This window comes from Nipponia nippon, unplaced genomic scaffold, assembly GCF_047370975.1.
Source record: "Nipponia nippon isolate SJK-2023a ecotype South Korea unplaced genomic scaffold, ASM4737097v1 scaffold_9, whole genome shotgun sequence".
NCBI classification, from domain to species: Eukaryota; Metazoa; Chordata; class Aves; order Pelecaniformes; family Threskiornithidae; genus Nipponia; species Nipponia nippon.
Genome location: NW_028262413.1, coordinates 46,790,737 through 46,804,840, shown reverse-complemented (window position 1 = coordinate 46,804,840; position 14,104 = coordinate 46,790,737). Strand labels below are relative to the sequence as shown.

General features: G+C 39.8%; 1 protein-coding gene across 1 annotated transcript in view; it reads left to right on the top strand.

Moving 5' to 3' along the window:
* MEGF11 (multiple EGF like domains 11) overlaps window positions 1-14,104 on the top strand; it is a 238,761-nt gene that overhangs the window by 43,150 nt on the left and 181,507 nt on the right. The window contains exon 6 of the mRNA XM_087745188.1: window positions 8,025-8,117. Within this exon, the coding sequence (XP_087601314.1) occupies window positions 8,025-8,117 (93 nt within the window). The remainder of the gene's footprint in view (window positions 1-8,024; window positions 8,118-14,104) is intronic.

Genomic DNA, 14,104 nt, shown 5'->3' with positions numbered 1-14,104 from the left:
TTTGCTGGTTGGATGAATCAAGTTCCAGTAGAAAATTAACTCGTGAAAATGTATTTTCTACAAATTGCTGGAAAGAGTTGGTCAATTTACCAAAATGGAAGGAGGAGACAGAGAGCACGGGGCACAGGATGGGAAAAGCTTTCCTGGGTCATAGATTCTGATCTGCTGATTCAGGATCTCTCTTAACCTCATTAACAGTTTGAACTAGCGATAATGATTGTTTTGAACCCTGCAGTGAGGCAATGGGAAATCGTTTACCAGAAAAAGTTAAATGCTGAAAATTATCCCACAGAATAATATTGTATTAAAACATTGATCAGCACAATTGATCTCAGCATAAGTCTTTCCTCTCAACATGGTGGAAAGCAATGATTATTTCTGGTTGAAGCAATGGCAGAAAAGGCATACAATCAGTTGCAGGCCTTAAACTATCAACAATTATCAATATTTAGCTGCTCTCCAAAGAGTTCTCTAAGGGCTCAGATTCACTTTCTGTGATGACAGTGAGAAAGACTGAGCCTTAGAAAAGGTAAGTGACTTACCTTAGAGCAGTCAGGATTTCACCTGAAGGTGGAATTTATCTTTTCACCCCACAGAGCAAGCCCAGGTGCTTGTATCTCCTGATCCCCACAGAGCATTGGGGGTGAGCAAGAGCCTTCCCTGTGTGGACTGTCATCTCTGACCTTGGTCTGAGATGTGTGACGTTGGTCATGAATCTGTTGAAATCAGGCATTAGACAGATGTTTTGTCTTCATTGCAGAATTTGCCTGAGTTCTTAAACTTAACTCCTTCATGCCTTTGCACACATTCCTCTTGCCAGAGCTTGGTTGTGACTTTATCTACAGACTAACGGATTAGTGTTGCTTTTACCCAACCTCGTAACTGTCCACTTTGCAGGGCAGATGCACTTCAGTGCTCAGAGTCCTGCAATGCCTTCCCACAATTCCCTTTTTGTGCTTTGAAATACTGCAAAGCTCTTCTGTTATTCGCAAAGCCAAGAAACAAAGCGGTTCAGCTTACTGAGCCCAGTTCTGCTCTTCTGACGTTTGCTGCTTTTCAGCTCTCGTTCAGACATTATTAAATGGTAAGTACTATCTCCCATTCCCTCTCTCTACCAGAGCAGATGAAGCCAATGGGGCATCAAAACGACACAGTCTGTTAAATGTGTGACTCCCATCGACCTCTCCTTTTGCAGGGTTCTGACCTTCTCCTCCATTACTGTCACTGGCACTATTTTATGGACACTGATGGAATGCCACTCTTGTCTCAGGGATGTGCTGCTCCAGCTCAGCTTTTCCTCAGAGCCAACCAGACTGCAATTCCAAAAAGTGTTCCACCCGTCTTGCTTTTCTCAGGGCACATAGAAAAGTGGCAGTCTCTTCTCTGCCTTGGCCTTCCCCCAGCACAGTTTACTTCCCTAACCGCTCCCTAGACTAAGGCCTCCAGCAGGCAATAGATTGCAACATGGACTAAAGTAGATCCTCATCAGTGCCAGATCCTCCAGTAGTCACTAAACCGTGAGCATTCCTCCTGTGAGGGACCTGAGAGTCTGAAACACTGAGGTCTGGCTGGAATTATTCCAGGACCTGTACACTAGCCCATGTCATCTGCCTGGGACACTCAGCCATGACAAGAACACGGGAGTCCCTGTGTTCACCTTCTCATTAGTCATCAGAGCTGCAGATTGCCATTTATCCGGTAACAGAAATCTGAGCTGAAACTATTGTAGGTTTTATGCTTATTAACAAATCTTCACCTCCTAGCGATTCATACAGGGATTTACTGATATTTTGTCAGTGATGGCACTGACATATGTCAGATTCTGCTCCTGGGAGAAGACAAAATCCTCAAAATGTATCTCCTCAATTCTTTTACTTCAGACATTCACAAGTCATCTCTGGCACAGCCTACTCCCTAAGCTTTGGCAGGGTGTCAAGACTGAGGATAACAAAATCCTAGCTGCTATCTTGAACAGATCAATATCTCACTAAGGCAATGGTCAGAGACTCCCCATGTCCCAGATGACAAGAAAGGCCATTGATTCTGTTCTGATTGCATAGATGCATAGGCTCTAATTCCAAATCTGCCAAAAAATGTAATGGAACCGCACCTACAGGAAAAGGAGTTGATCTTGTGACCCGTTGCTGTTATATGATCTTCAGTCTCATCTTTCCTTTGCTTACATTGATCTCTTTGTTTTTGTATTTTTCTATTAGTACTTTCATCAGGTACCAAGAGGAAGATGAAAAATAAGAGTTGCCATACACTGAAACAATAAATTCCTCAAAGCCTGAGCAGGCTTTGAGATCTCTTCATATCTTCATCTATTAAAGTTCTTAAACCCTGCATTAAAGTGCTGTCCAAGGTGACAAATTAATGGATGTATCCTGAGTGATGACCACAGAAACAGACATTAAGCAATGCAAAGAACTATTATCCCATTTCACTGAAACGATTATTCAGGAAACCATCTAATCAGCATGATTCCTGACAGAAAGTCAGTGATTTAGAGGGGGAATCTTCCGTTCCACAAATAAGCAATAATCTAAGAATGAGGAAAACCTACCTAGATGCATTAGCTGTAGTCATCTTTCTTCTACTATCAAACCACCCTTTTCTGAGCACATTCTAAGAGAATCTAGCCAAAAGCTGACTCCAGGCTTATCTAATGAAGCTAATATCCTAGACTCAGCATAACCTGGATTCAGGCCAGTACATTAAGATGGAAACACCAGAGTGGCCCTGAGTGAACAGGGTCCTAATGGATAAGAGGCAAGCATCTTTTTCATCTTTTTTCATCTTCTTTGACCTCTCTGCATTATCTGAAACCACTGGCCATGAGATACTGCAATTTCACCTGACAAAATTATTCTTTCCCCTAAAAGTGGCATGAAGGACGGGAGGAATGTGCTAAAATGGCCCAAATTGTTCCAGGGACACATATTAAATAGTGAAGGAAAATATTACTTTTTCAATTAAATTTCTACTTTCTGTAATCCAACAACTACCAAGCATGGGGCAAACTGGTTAGATGACCTGAAGTTAAAATACTGGGAACATATACCAAAAATGCAGGTCTACTTTTGATTCAGAGCAAATAAATGAAATTGGTCAGAGTTTGGGTGAGATCAGTGTATGGTGAAGAAAAACTGGCAGAGACTGCCTACGGTAGGGCAGAGAAAAGAAAATTATTTTGAAGAGCTTGCAGTCATGGGGCAGCGTCCTTTTGCCACATGTGCAGTCAGAACAGACCAGTTCATTCTGTGTAGTTCTAGGAGAGTGCCTGAATTTCTCATTGTGTCTGTGCTCCCATATAGCAGCATCTGGATCTTCATTGAGGGATGTTTTCCATTATTATAATGTATCGACAGTTATTTATGCTTTCTATCACCTCCTGGCTGCACCGCAGTCCCTGGGCAGAAAGCCCGCAGAGCCTAGGAAGCTCTAGCTTGTACAGAACACTCCAGCACGTCTCTTCAGCAGCGCACGCTGCTATGAATGAGCACAGTTCGTGAAGCCCGTTTTCTGCTTTCTACACTGGGTTTCTGTAAACTTTGTAATTATACTGGTCTTTGTTTTGAAGATATTTTGCTCGTCTGGCATCATAAAGTCCCACCAGCTGAAGTGGGAGGGAGATGGAACTTGCTGGGTCAGTGGCTGTGAACTCCTCCAGGTTCAAAGGACCACTGCAGATGTTACCACATTCCACCACAAGCACAAGACACGTTTTTTTGACTCTGCTTTTTGCGAAATAAATACACATTATATGTTTGGACAAGCTAACAAACTTTCCCAAGCTAAATTACTCCATACTTCTTCCCCTAGAATGAAACTCTTCTCTAAATGCGCTTTCACCTCTAGGAAAGAGGCTAAGAAGGTCATTGTGGCAGGTGTTAGGTACGTTGTTTAATGGAGTACAAGTAGTCAACGGCTTGATAATGTAGTGATGAGCAGGGTATAACAGCGCCTATAAACCAGCCTGGTACAGCAGGGTTAAACCCTGCAAAGTCATGGTTTGGGTCCATACGGAGGAATGCAGCACCAAGGAAGAGAGGGTGGCTCTGATCCCTGGACTGTGGCTGCCTGTGGCTGGGATAAACTGCCTGTGGTGCCACTCACTTGAAGTCGCTCTGCAGTGAAAGTATTCTCCAGGCAGCAGAGCCTGCTCCACTTAGCAGCGTACTCCTCAAGAACAATATCCTGGCTATTTCATACCTTTGTAGATGGGAGACACGGACAACCCATTTAGTATATCTAAATTCAAATTCAGGACAACAATTAAAAAATAAGTGCTAGTGTTAGAGAAATCTATGCAGTTATTTCAGGTGTGAAAAGAGTTTAATCTTTAGGTGTATTTCCCTCAGGATTGACCTTATATGTTAAAAAAGAAGCTGTTTGTAATTATAAAGCAAGTGATAAGCATCAAATGAATTGTTACAGAACCCTTTTGTTGACTTTATTCCATGATAAGGAGCAGTTGCTGTGTGACCTTGAATGTGGCCAAATAACTCATGCTAAACGCATTGCTACAAAGATGGCATTTTGGCAGGGCTTTGATGTAGGTCATTTTATTACCAGGCTGAATCAAACTACAAACTGATCTTAAACTCACGCCAAGAATGCTAATAATAAACTGATCAATGAGGTGCTGGATTGTTCAAGAGAATTGGTCAAGGGAAAATGCAGACATAAAAAGTCTGGAATTCCAAAGGTTGAACTGCTTGGGCTATTATACTGGGAGGAATTATACTCCTTGCATTAGTACAAGTTTTCTTTACCCCAGGGGCCTTTAGCTGAGTGTTGAACAGGACAGTGTCAGAAAGTATATACTTATCTTTATTTTTCTTGACCTTTATGTGCAAGTAATTTTTATAGTTCCATTAACTAGTAAGATCATTTGCAAACCACTGTACAAAGTATATTGTGAAGAATGCCTTGGGGACCATTGTATCCTGTTATGTTGAATGTTAATAGAATGAAAAATTAATTTAAACTCTAAAGATTAGAGCAAGGCAAGACTTCCCTTTTATAGGGGAAAGTCAGAATTTTATTTGCTATGGTAAAACTTCAGAATTGTACCCTAATATGACCTTTATATGGACGTTTATAGGCCTGATTCGAATCAGACAGTGCAGGAGTCTGATTATTTGCCTCCTTGAATAAAATGGCTTATATCAAAGCTTCCCCTTTAAAAAAGGGGGATTTCTGTGACCCCCACATATGGGATTCCTCCTGTGTAATTTCACAGCTTTAAATGACTGTATGCTAGAGAACTCATAGCTGCTTGTTTAGCGAGTTAATAAACCAGAGATGAGAGAACCCACAGTTCCAAGGACCGTCCTTACCTTACTTGACTCTTCAATTGCTCATTCAACGTTGTCATCTTCAGCTACGCAGAACTTCAAAACACCTAAAAACAAAGATGCAGTTCTCTCTAGTACTTTTCTATATTTTGCATATCACTGATGGCTTATAGAATGAGGAATACTATCTTGAGTCTTGCTTGCAAGTCTCACATAGCACTCTTCCCAAGGGACTGGAGCGCCACTACAGAAGGCAGCACTGCTGTCCATAGACAAGTGATTAAGTAAAGTTTATTAGCATAATTAGTCATTATTATTTCATATTTATGTTAACATAGTTAAGGTGTGATATGTTTCTGTGGTAAACCAACTAAACTTAGACCAGTAATGAGCAGGAGTTTTGTTCTTTGGAAGAGCAAAGAAATAGTCCACCATCAACCTTCTTGCTCACAAATTATGCTTTAACCTGAGACCTTGGCTTAGTTAAAAGGATAAAAAAGTTGCATGTTTTACATGTAAGAATAATTTATTATTGTAAACGTCCATACAGGAAGCAGAAAAATCTCAGTTTCGATTTCCATACCGCTTATAAATTAATGTGTAAGAGTTACATCAATGAGAATCGTATTCTTAGATAAAGCTATATGAGGCAGAATTTTCCAAGTATCCCTATCCCACCACATTGTTTATCTTTTAGTACACTGTACTTTTAATAACCAGTTGTAAGTTTGTGGCTGTTCTGTATGTGGACTTCTTGTCATACATAACCAGCCATTTTTAAATGACTGCATGAAGGCATGTGTTTCTTTATTGGTAAACCATTTTTCCAATACCCTGTCTTGAATTTCATCTTACAGCTGTGGACTAGGATGCCTCACTGTCTTCAGAAACCCTAACTCAAGTAAAATAAATGCACAAAAGATTAGGACAATTAGTGACTAGAGAATTAGCTATCAATATTTCATGCCCCCTGCAATACTGTCTAAACACAAGATATGAAATAAGAATAAATTGCACTTTTGACATGCAGTGAACCTAGAAAGGAAATGACTAATCTAGAAAGATCTTGCAGTCGTTATAATGAGGCAACATTCTAATCACCGGTCACGTGTGATCTGATGGATAAAGAGCAGGAAGATTTGTCCCATAGGATTATTCAAAGTTCACTTGTGATTTGCAGTTGGATTTAAATATATTGTGAATAGCTTAGTGGGTAATATATTGGGAATAGCTTAGTGGGTTTGGACTGCAACGACCCAAACACAGAATAGACAGCAAAATGTTTCCATCGACTTTGATGTCAGCCTGAGTGCAGATTCAAGATGTGATCCAATTTGGTAGTCCAAACAGAATGTCAAATAACAGCAGGAATCGTTCAAATGTCCAAGGCGTTGGTGGAAAACGTTTGGCCCATGAGGTACCTGGGAACTGAAAGGGTGTTTCATACGCAGGCCCAGTGCAACTTTAAGAAGGTTCACCGGCTGATTTAAAATGAATTGGGTTTTTCAGCCTGGTTTTCAGTACAGCAACACAAAGCTACTTCCCAGATCAGCTTTGCTGGCCTTGTTTTAGACAGGAATGAATTAATCTTTGTCTTGGAATAAGTCTTTTGTAGTCCAGTTTCAGCCAGTTCTTGTTTAAGTGAGCACAATACCAACATTTCCCATCTGATATAAAACCACAGGATATACAAACATAGGTTATATATGATATAGATCATATATGTGATATATGTATTTTACATATATATGTATATATTTTAATATTGCGATCTCATTGCCACTACATCATATTTGTTAATAACTCATATATGTTAGTCTCGATGGAAATTATGTGTGCCAACTTAACCATCCAATTTGAATCACTGACACACTGAGGTTTTGGCAATGTCCTAAGCGGTAAAATGGAAATAAGGTGGTAAGCAGTAAAGTTCAGCCTTTAAAGTAGTTATTCAGTATTGTCCAAGTTCTTTTGTGTGTGATGCACATACCAGCATACAGTGGAAAGTAAGTCAGACACCAAGGCAGCACAGGAGAACAGAAGTCTTAAAACCATGAGCTGTTCCTACTCAGGGAGAAGAAAAGGAGATTCTCCCATGTCTCTCTCTCATCAACTGGCAAGCGAGACAGTAAAACCAACCAGTTTTTCATAGTTTGAACCTTGAGGATGTTGAACTTCCAATAATCCGACAGTGGACAAATAAGATATAGGACACCATAGTTATGGAGAACTTGGTGGCCGTGAAAAGACAAGGCTGCACTTACAGCTACTGCATCATGTAGTAAAATCATTTCTTCTCCTTGAGCTATTTTTTACAAATCTATTTTGGATCTTAATATGCTTTCAAAACTGAGCTCTATTTTATCTTATGAACAGTAACAACTTGAGTGCAATAGAAGAAGCTGTATTCTGTAATATAATAATAATGTGTCAGTTTGGTAAAAATTTTATTATGAAGCAAAACTGCTAACCAAAGTAATTTCTGGTGTTAGAGTTTTTCGTTACAAAGAACTGAAGTGACAAATGAGTTTATCGCTGTCAAGAGACCTATCTTTTATTTTGGTCACTTAGTATTAATTAAATCTTGCAAGTAATTCTTTTTTGTGTGTTTGCTTTGTTTAATATTTTTAAACAAAATATTGCTCTCTAAGGCATAGTTTACTGTATGTTTACTAACCACTTAATATGTTTACAATGCTGTGTATTGTTTCTTCTTAACAGCACTCTGCACAGAGGAGTGTGTGCATGGAAGATGTGTCTCTCCGGACACTTGTCATTGTGAACCAGGATGGGGAGGTACTGATTGCTCTAGTGGTGAGTAAAGATCACAAAAACATGATAAAGCTATATGCTGCTATTAAAACAAGGCCTGAAACGAAGCAGTGACCTTAGAACTTGGGTGCTTTAAGTTAAAAAATGAAGGTTGTCAGTTGGTTATTTTGCAACAATTACTATGTGATAATACCCTTGCCTATGATAATGACTTTCACCTTCTTTGCTTTCGGTCCTGTTATTGGGATACCAGTATAGATAATATAGCTCTATTATGAAATTTTTCTCTCTGAAATCTTTACTACAACACATTCTTCATTAAATACTTTGTGGAGTACTTGGAGTACCTTGGAAGGCACGCTCTCTAGACAGAATCTTTGTCCTGTTGAAGCCAGTGGGAGCTCTGCCATTGACTCTTCATGCAGCCCCGATCCTACCTTCTGACTTGAAATCCACACCCTAAATTATCCGTACTGCAGAAGTTGGGGAAATGGTAGAGGTGGGAGTTCTGCACCTCTTACTAGGAAACTAATTCACACTTGAGGCTTTCAATTCTTTTGGCTGGAGAAGTCGTGTATGTCAAACTCTCTTAATTGGTAATGATGTTAACTTTACGTTCATGCTGGAATGAAACAGCCAGGGTTCTTTCTAGCACAAACATCAGAGATGTTATGTAACACAGGCCCAATACCTTATTGACCTAACGGAAATGAGCTTGTTAAACGAAGTCTATTTGCGCGTCAGGCAAGTAAATAAAGCTGCATCCAGAAAGATGCTGTGAGTCATTTACAGAATGAATGTTTTGTTTCACTTTTACTTCCTCCCTTTCTCCCAGATTGATTGGGATCTTGAAAAAGAGGCACCATTACCAGGCAAAAAGATAACAGAAAAGGGATCTATAAAGGGAGGTGTTAGAAGAGAATAGGAGTTAAATGTGACTGGGGACGAACACCTCCAAAGGCTGAAGTCAATGGGGCAGACTCTTCTCTGGACAAGTTACTGGTGTTTTGTCTGCAGCTTTGCTGATGTCTCCTCAGCTACAGCGGAAAAGGCAATAGGGAGAGAGCAGGGAGGAAGGACAGAAAGAAAGGCCACGCTTTGGGCTTTGAATCAACCTTTTGGGATTACCTGGCAGGTAGACAAGGGGAAAATCGGGCAGCATAACATACTGAATATCTATCTATGACAATATTTTTAAAAAGAAAAATAGCGCCTTCAATTGTAAAATATTGCCTAGAATCTCAGGAACTAATTTTATCCTTGGGTTATTTTTAGTAGTAGATATGTTTAACCTAACAGCCAGTGAGTATTTATACACTTAGAGAAGTTAAAAAAATGAGAAACAAAAATACTATGATAACATGGACACGCAGATAGAGTTGTATACATTTATACACACATGCATGCACAGAGTAACAAGCACGCCATTCTTTGTAATAATGAAGAGGAAAGGATAAGATGTCAAAGTACAGAATGGTCTCGTGGGCTAAAACTACCCAGTGACTCTTTTTAAATTGCACTGATCTTGCAAGTGAAGATAAAAAGAAAAAGAAGGTTTTTCCTATATTGAATATTTAGCTTTTTAAAGTAATTAGGAATATTAAAGCACTGACAATGATTGAGATAGAAACATTATTCATAATTTTTATTTCCGCACTGGGCAGCAATCCAGTATATTTCATTTATGAGGTTTCAGCGGTGGAAAGAGAAGCGTTAGCCAATTCCTAAATTAAATATGCCCTGTTAACTTTTATAAATGATAGCCCAGGATTAGCTTCAAAATTTAAGCTTTCATTTTATTAATATAATTAGTGTGTTCGCTGGACTATAGTGCCCATTGTCTCTCATTCCATTTATTATATGCCAGGCAACATGCATTCTTGTCCTAAGGTCTGATCTGAGCAAGCACTGTCCAACGTAATGCCTGTAAGTGCGAACGGCCTCATAGAAGTTAGCTTTCACTGCCGCTGAGAGAGCTGCTCACCTTTATGCTTGACACTAGAAATTTGGGTGACTGGCCTCTTTATTGTTAGGAGACTTTGTTTAAATTAAAAGGTATAGAAGGGATATCAGCTGAACACAGTACAATTGTTACTCTGAGTATTTCCAAGAGAGAAGAGAGAAGCTGGGAGCCTTTGCCTAACTGAGGTTAACTGGGTTTTCCAGAGACATTGATGATCCACGTACTGAGTCATGTCTTACTGTTATCCAGTAATAATGTAGAAAACATTTTTCACTTCTACTGGAATAATGTATTACCTGTGCCTGCTTTCTTCCTATTACTTCATTAATATTGGGTAGCTACTATGAAGGTTACGTGTTTGCAATGACAAATATCATTTGCTGGATGTTTCGAAATGGCTGGCCCTGTAGGGCTGTGCTCTGGGTAAACTGCAGCTGTTGGCTGTATGCGTGCCACCCCACTCCCCTGGGGCCATAGAACATTCCTATACGGTCCTCAGTATCAGTGATTTTATTAAGTCACAGGCATATTGCTTTTAATGTTGGCTGTTTGAAACTATTTCACTGGGAAAGGGATTGCTAGCCAAAACACTGCCTTTAAATTTAGAAAATCTCCCAGGAGCTGTAATTGTTTCCTGAATGATCTCTCCTGAAAACACTGTTGAGAAGTGGAGCCTACCCGACACTGGGGGTCGTCTGTTGTCGTTTACTTGGAAAAGATCTAGGGACACTCGCTGTTTTTGAGATGGTATTTCAACACCCGGCAGCCCAGACCATTATAACTTTCTAAAAGTTATATATAACTTCTGTTTGGTTTGATGGGTGAAATTCAACCATAAGCAGAGCTCCAGCACAAGGTCCAAGTGTCACTTCAAAATCAGAAGTCAGATCCAAATGTTTTTCTTTTTCGATACGCCGCAAAGACTCCTTATGCCAGGAGAGGGTATGAATTCTGACATTGAGCACACATTTCCTATGAGGAGGCAAGGTTTTGGTGTTAAATGCAGTTTTGCAGTGTTACCATTCTCCCTTGGCTAGAATATACGCAGTTAAATGTTTTGAAAAGTTACAGCTACAGCCCGTAGTCATCCAAACAATTTAATCATCTTTCTCAGACTTTGTTTCATGCTTTCTTAAAACTGAGCCTGTAAGACAACAATCACAAAACTTGCTATTCGGTGCAGCTTCCCAGTGACTAATCATGGTACGTGTTAGAGTTCATCTGCTGTCAAGGTTAAAATAACTTCAGATGAATTGCTAAACAATTATAAAAAAACCCTGTGCCATATTCAGCTCTGCATGCCTCTATACCTGTGTTTTACTGCATGCTGCTGTACATCTGTCGATGCCCGCAGGCCTAGCCTTGATTTCATGCTATAAAGCTGCAATATATTAAAGCTTGATTACCATAACAATAAAAAGAGAAGTAATGAGGTATTAACTAAAGAAGCTCTTGAATAAAATGTTGTCAAGGTTTTAATGATGCTAAAAATTAAAAGGAAAAGTCTTTAAAAAAACCCATACCTTTCCCTTCCCTTTTAACTTGTTTTACTAAAATCATGCCCATTTTGTCTATGCAATCTGCACTGCTGCTTTTTTAAATACAAAGGAAAATTGCAAATGCTCTGTGTGAACCTACCTGCTCACCTGTCCAATTATTTCAAAGCAATTAACTTCAAACAGTATGATATACTGGCTCGAAGTTCTGGTAGGAATATAATTGACTGTTGGTGGTTACCTGGCCTCTTCTGGGTCTTGATAATAGCCATCTGTATTTGCAAGCCATTAGGCCCCAATCCAGCAGAGCTCTTAAGCGTATCCTTAACTTGACACGAGTAGGACTTTTCATCTGCTTTAAGTTAAGCAGGTGTTTAAGGATGTTGCTGAGTCAGTTTTGAAGGAACAGTTAAAAAGACCTTGGTGAAATCTAAAGAAGCCTCTCGCTGAATTCATCAGGCCTATAAGGAATAAGGTGGTCTTTCTTTCAAAACACTAAAACTCATCAGGCAATATTGTTGAAGACCATTTTTACTCTCATGAGCATTTTTCATTGCGGGGAAGCTGACAGAAATCTTTGTGGTTAGACAGGGATTCACAGAACGGTGGACAACAGGTAGGAAAACGAAAGTTCAGAGCAAGAGCCCCGAATTAAAAGCAAGAACCTTCCAAAATTGTGTGTGCCAGTCTGAGAAATTTCAAAGTAAACAAACACAGAGGTTGTAATGAAAAAACAAACTGGTTGTGAAAATGTTTGCTTTGCTATTCGTTTCAGGAGAAAGTTTAGTACTTGCCCAAAGTGTAATTAAAGAGATGTTGGCATAATAATGCCAAGCTATCTTTCTTCATGCTACGTCACCTGAGGGAGAGCGGTTATAATATTGCTGTCTGGCATAGGCTGATCAGTAATGTACACATATGGATAACACAGTTTTGTTTGGAAAGGCTGTTTTGTACAATCTGTCATTAAGAGCAAGAACCTATTTCATCTTTATCTCTTTGTCAAAAATAGCCAAGGTCATAACAACAGGCAAGTATAACACCACAGCGAGATCAGGTTTAAGGGTATAGCCCTAGAGCAGCTGGAGTGCTTCAGTTCTGAGACTTGTAAAGAATGAGAATTGCAGATACTTTGCTAAATCTGAAGAGGGGTTGCTTGACAAGCTATGGAAAGCAACAGTAGAAATCTCAGGAGAAAAATACTGTATTTTAAAGTGAGTCTGTGGTGGTTTTCAGGCTTGATTTTGGCTTCCATGTTCTCAAAGTGCTTTGAACTATTTCTGAAGAAGAAATAAAGTTCAAAGGAAAGATTCCTGGTTTGTGAATACAGGCTCAAGCAAAATTCAGCCTAACGTCGGGGACTGATCTGCTGAAATCATTAGTTAATTTTTTGTCCTCGGGTTTTTAGGATAGGGTTGACTGGGAAACCACCAAGGTCCACCAGAGAGGTACAAAGGTGCAAGACCTCAGCTGTTCTAAACTGTTAGTGGGGCACTACTTAGACTCAGGGCCTGTCCCTGAAGGACATCCATCCATGTTTCTTGTATGGGAATTTGTCTATGCCATGGGTTTATATCACAGTGACTGTTGTATCTAAGTGCCAAATGAGGTGACAGAACGGGGTACAATGTTCCTGTTTCCGCCAAAGCCCATGTATTTCATTTGTCACTCCAGTCGTTGAGTTTAGATGCAGTTGCTAAAGATCTGTTCAAAGTTGTGAAACTTCAGGTGGGATCCAGGCTTAATTATCGCTTTAGCCGAGACAGAATTTCATACAGCATGTGGACTTCAAAGTTTTAATACACTTTTCATTTAAGCCAAGCTCAAATTGCAGCTTAATTTTGATGTGATTTGCAGCCTCAGTGACAACTACATCATGCAAAGAGATGCAAATGTATAAAAACAAGCTCCAATGAGGAGCTCATACAAGGATCTTTCCGTAGCAATTACAGAGTGGAATTGATTTCTGTCTCTTTCAGTTCTAACAATTTGCTCTTCCTTAAACTTAAAAAATACCCAACGCCCTTCAACCACTGCTAAACTGGTGTAATCAGGTAAACAGCTTGTGTTTAATTTTTGCCTCTGCTGGATGTTGGGCCCACGCACTTGGGCTTGCGTACCCAGGTTGCATGTGTTAAGCAGTCTCTGTAGCAGCACATCTCCATGGGCCCAGCCTACGCAGGACAGCCTGTAACCAGGGAATAAAAATGTAAACACAAGCTGCTGTTCAGTGCAGTTAGTAGCACAGCAGCATGTCCTGTATGTATTTTTACACAGATTATTTGGCTGCATTAAACTGGGCTAATCCATCATTTTTCATTCACTGGGAATATTGTGTCTCTTGCTGAAGCTGCTAATATCTGCTCAATTGTTTGTGAGGGTTTCTCCTCACTCTGTTAGAGATATGATAGTATCCTCTAAGCTTCTGTGAGTTAACTGCTTTGGAGGTGCTGCAAGCTTATGGAAAGGGCTGAGAGTCATTAGTCTTGGCTTTTCCCACAGTAACTGGGCTGAGCAAAGGGAAACAGTTGATTCTGAAAAAGGAAAAGTAGATCCAAGATTTACTTTGG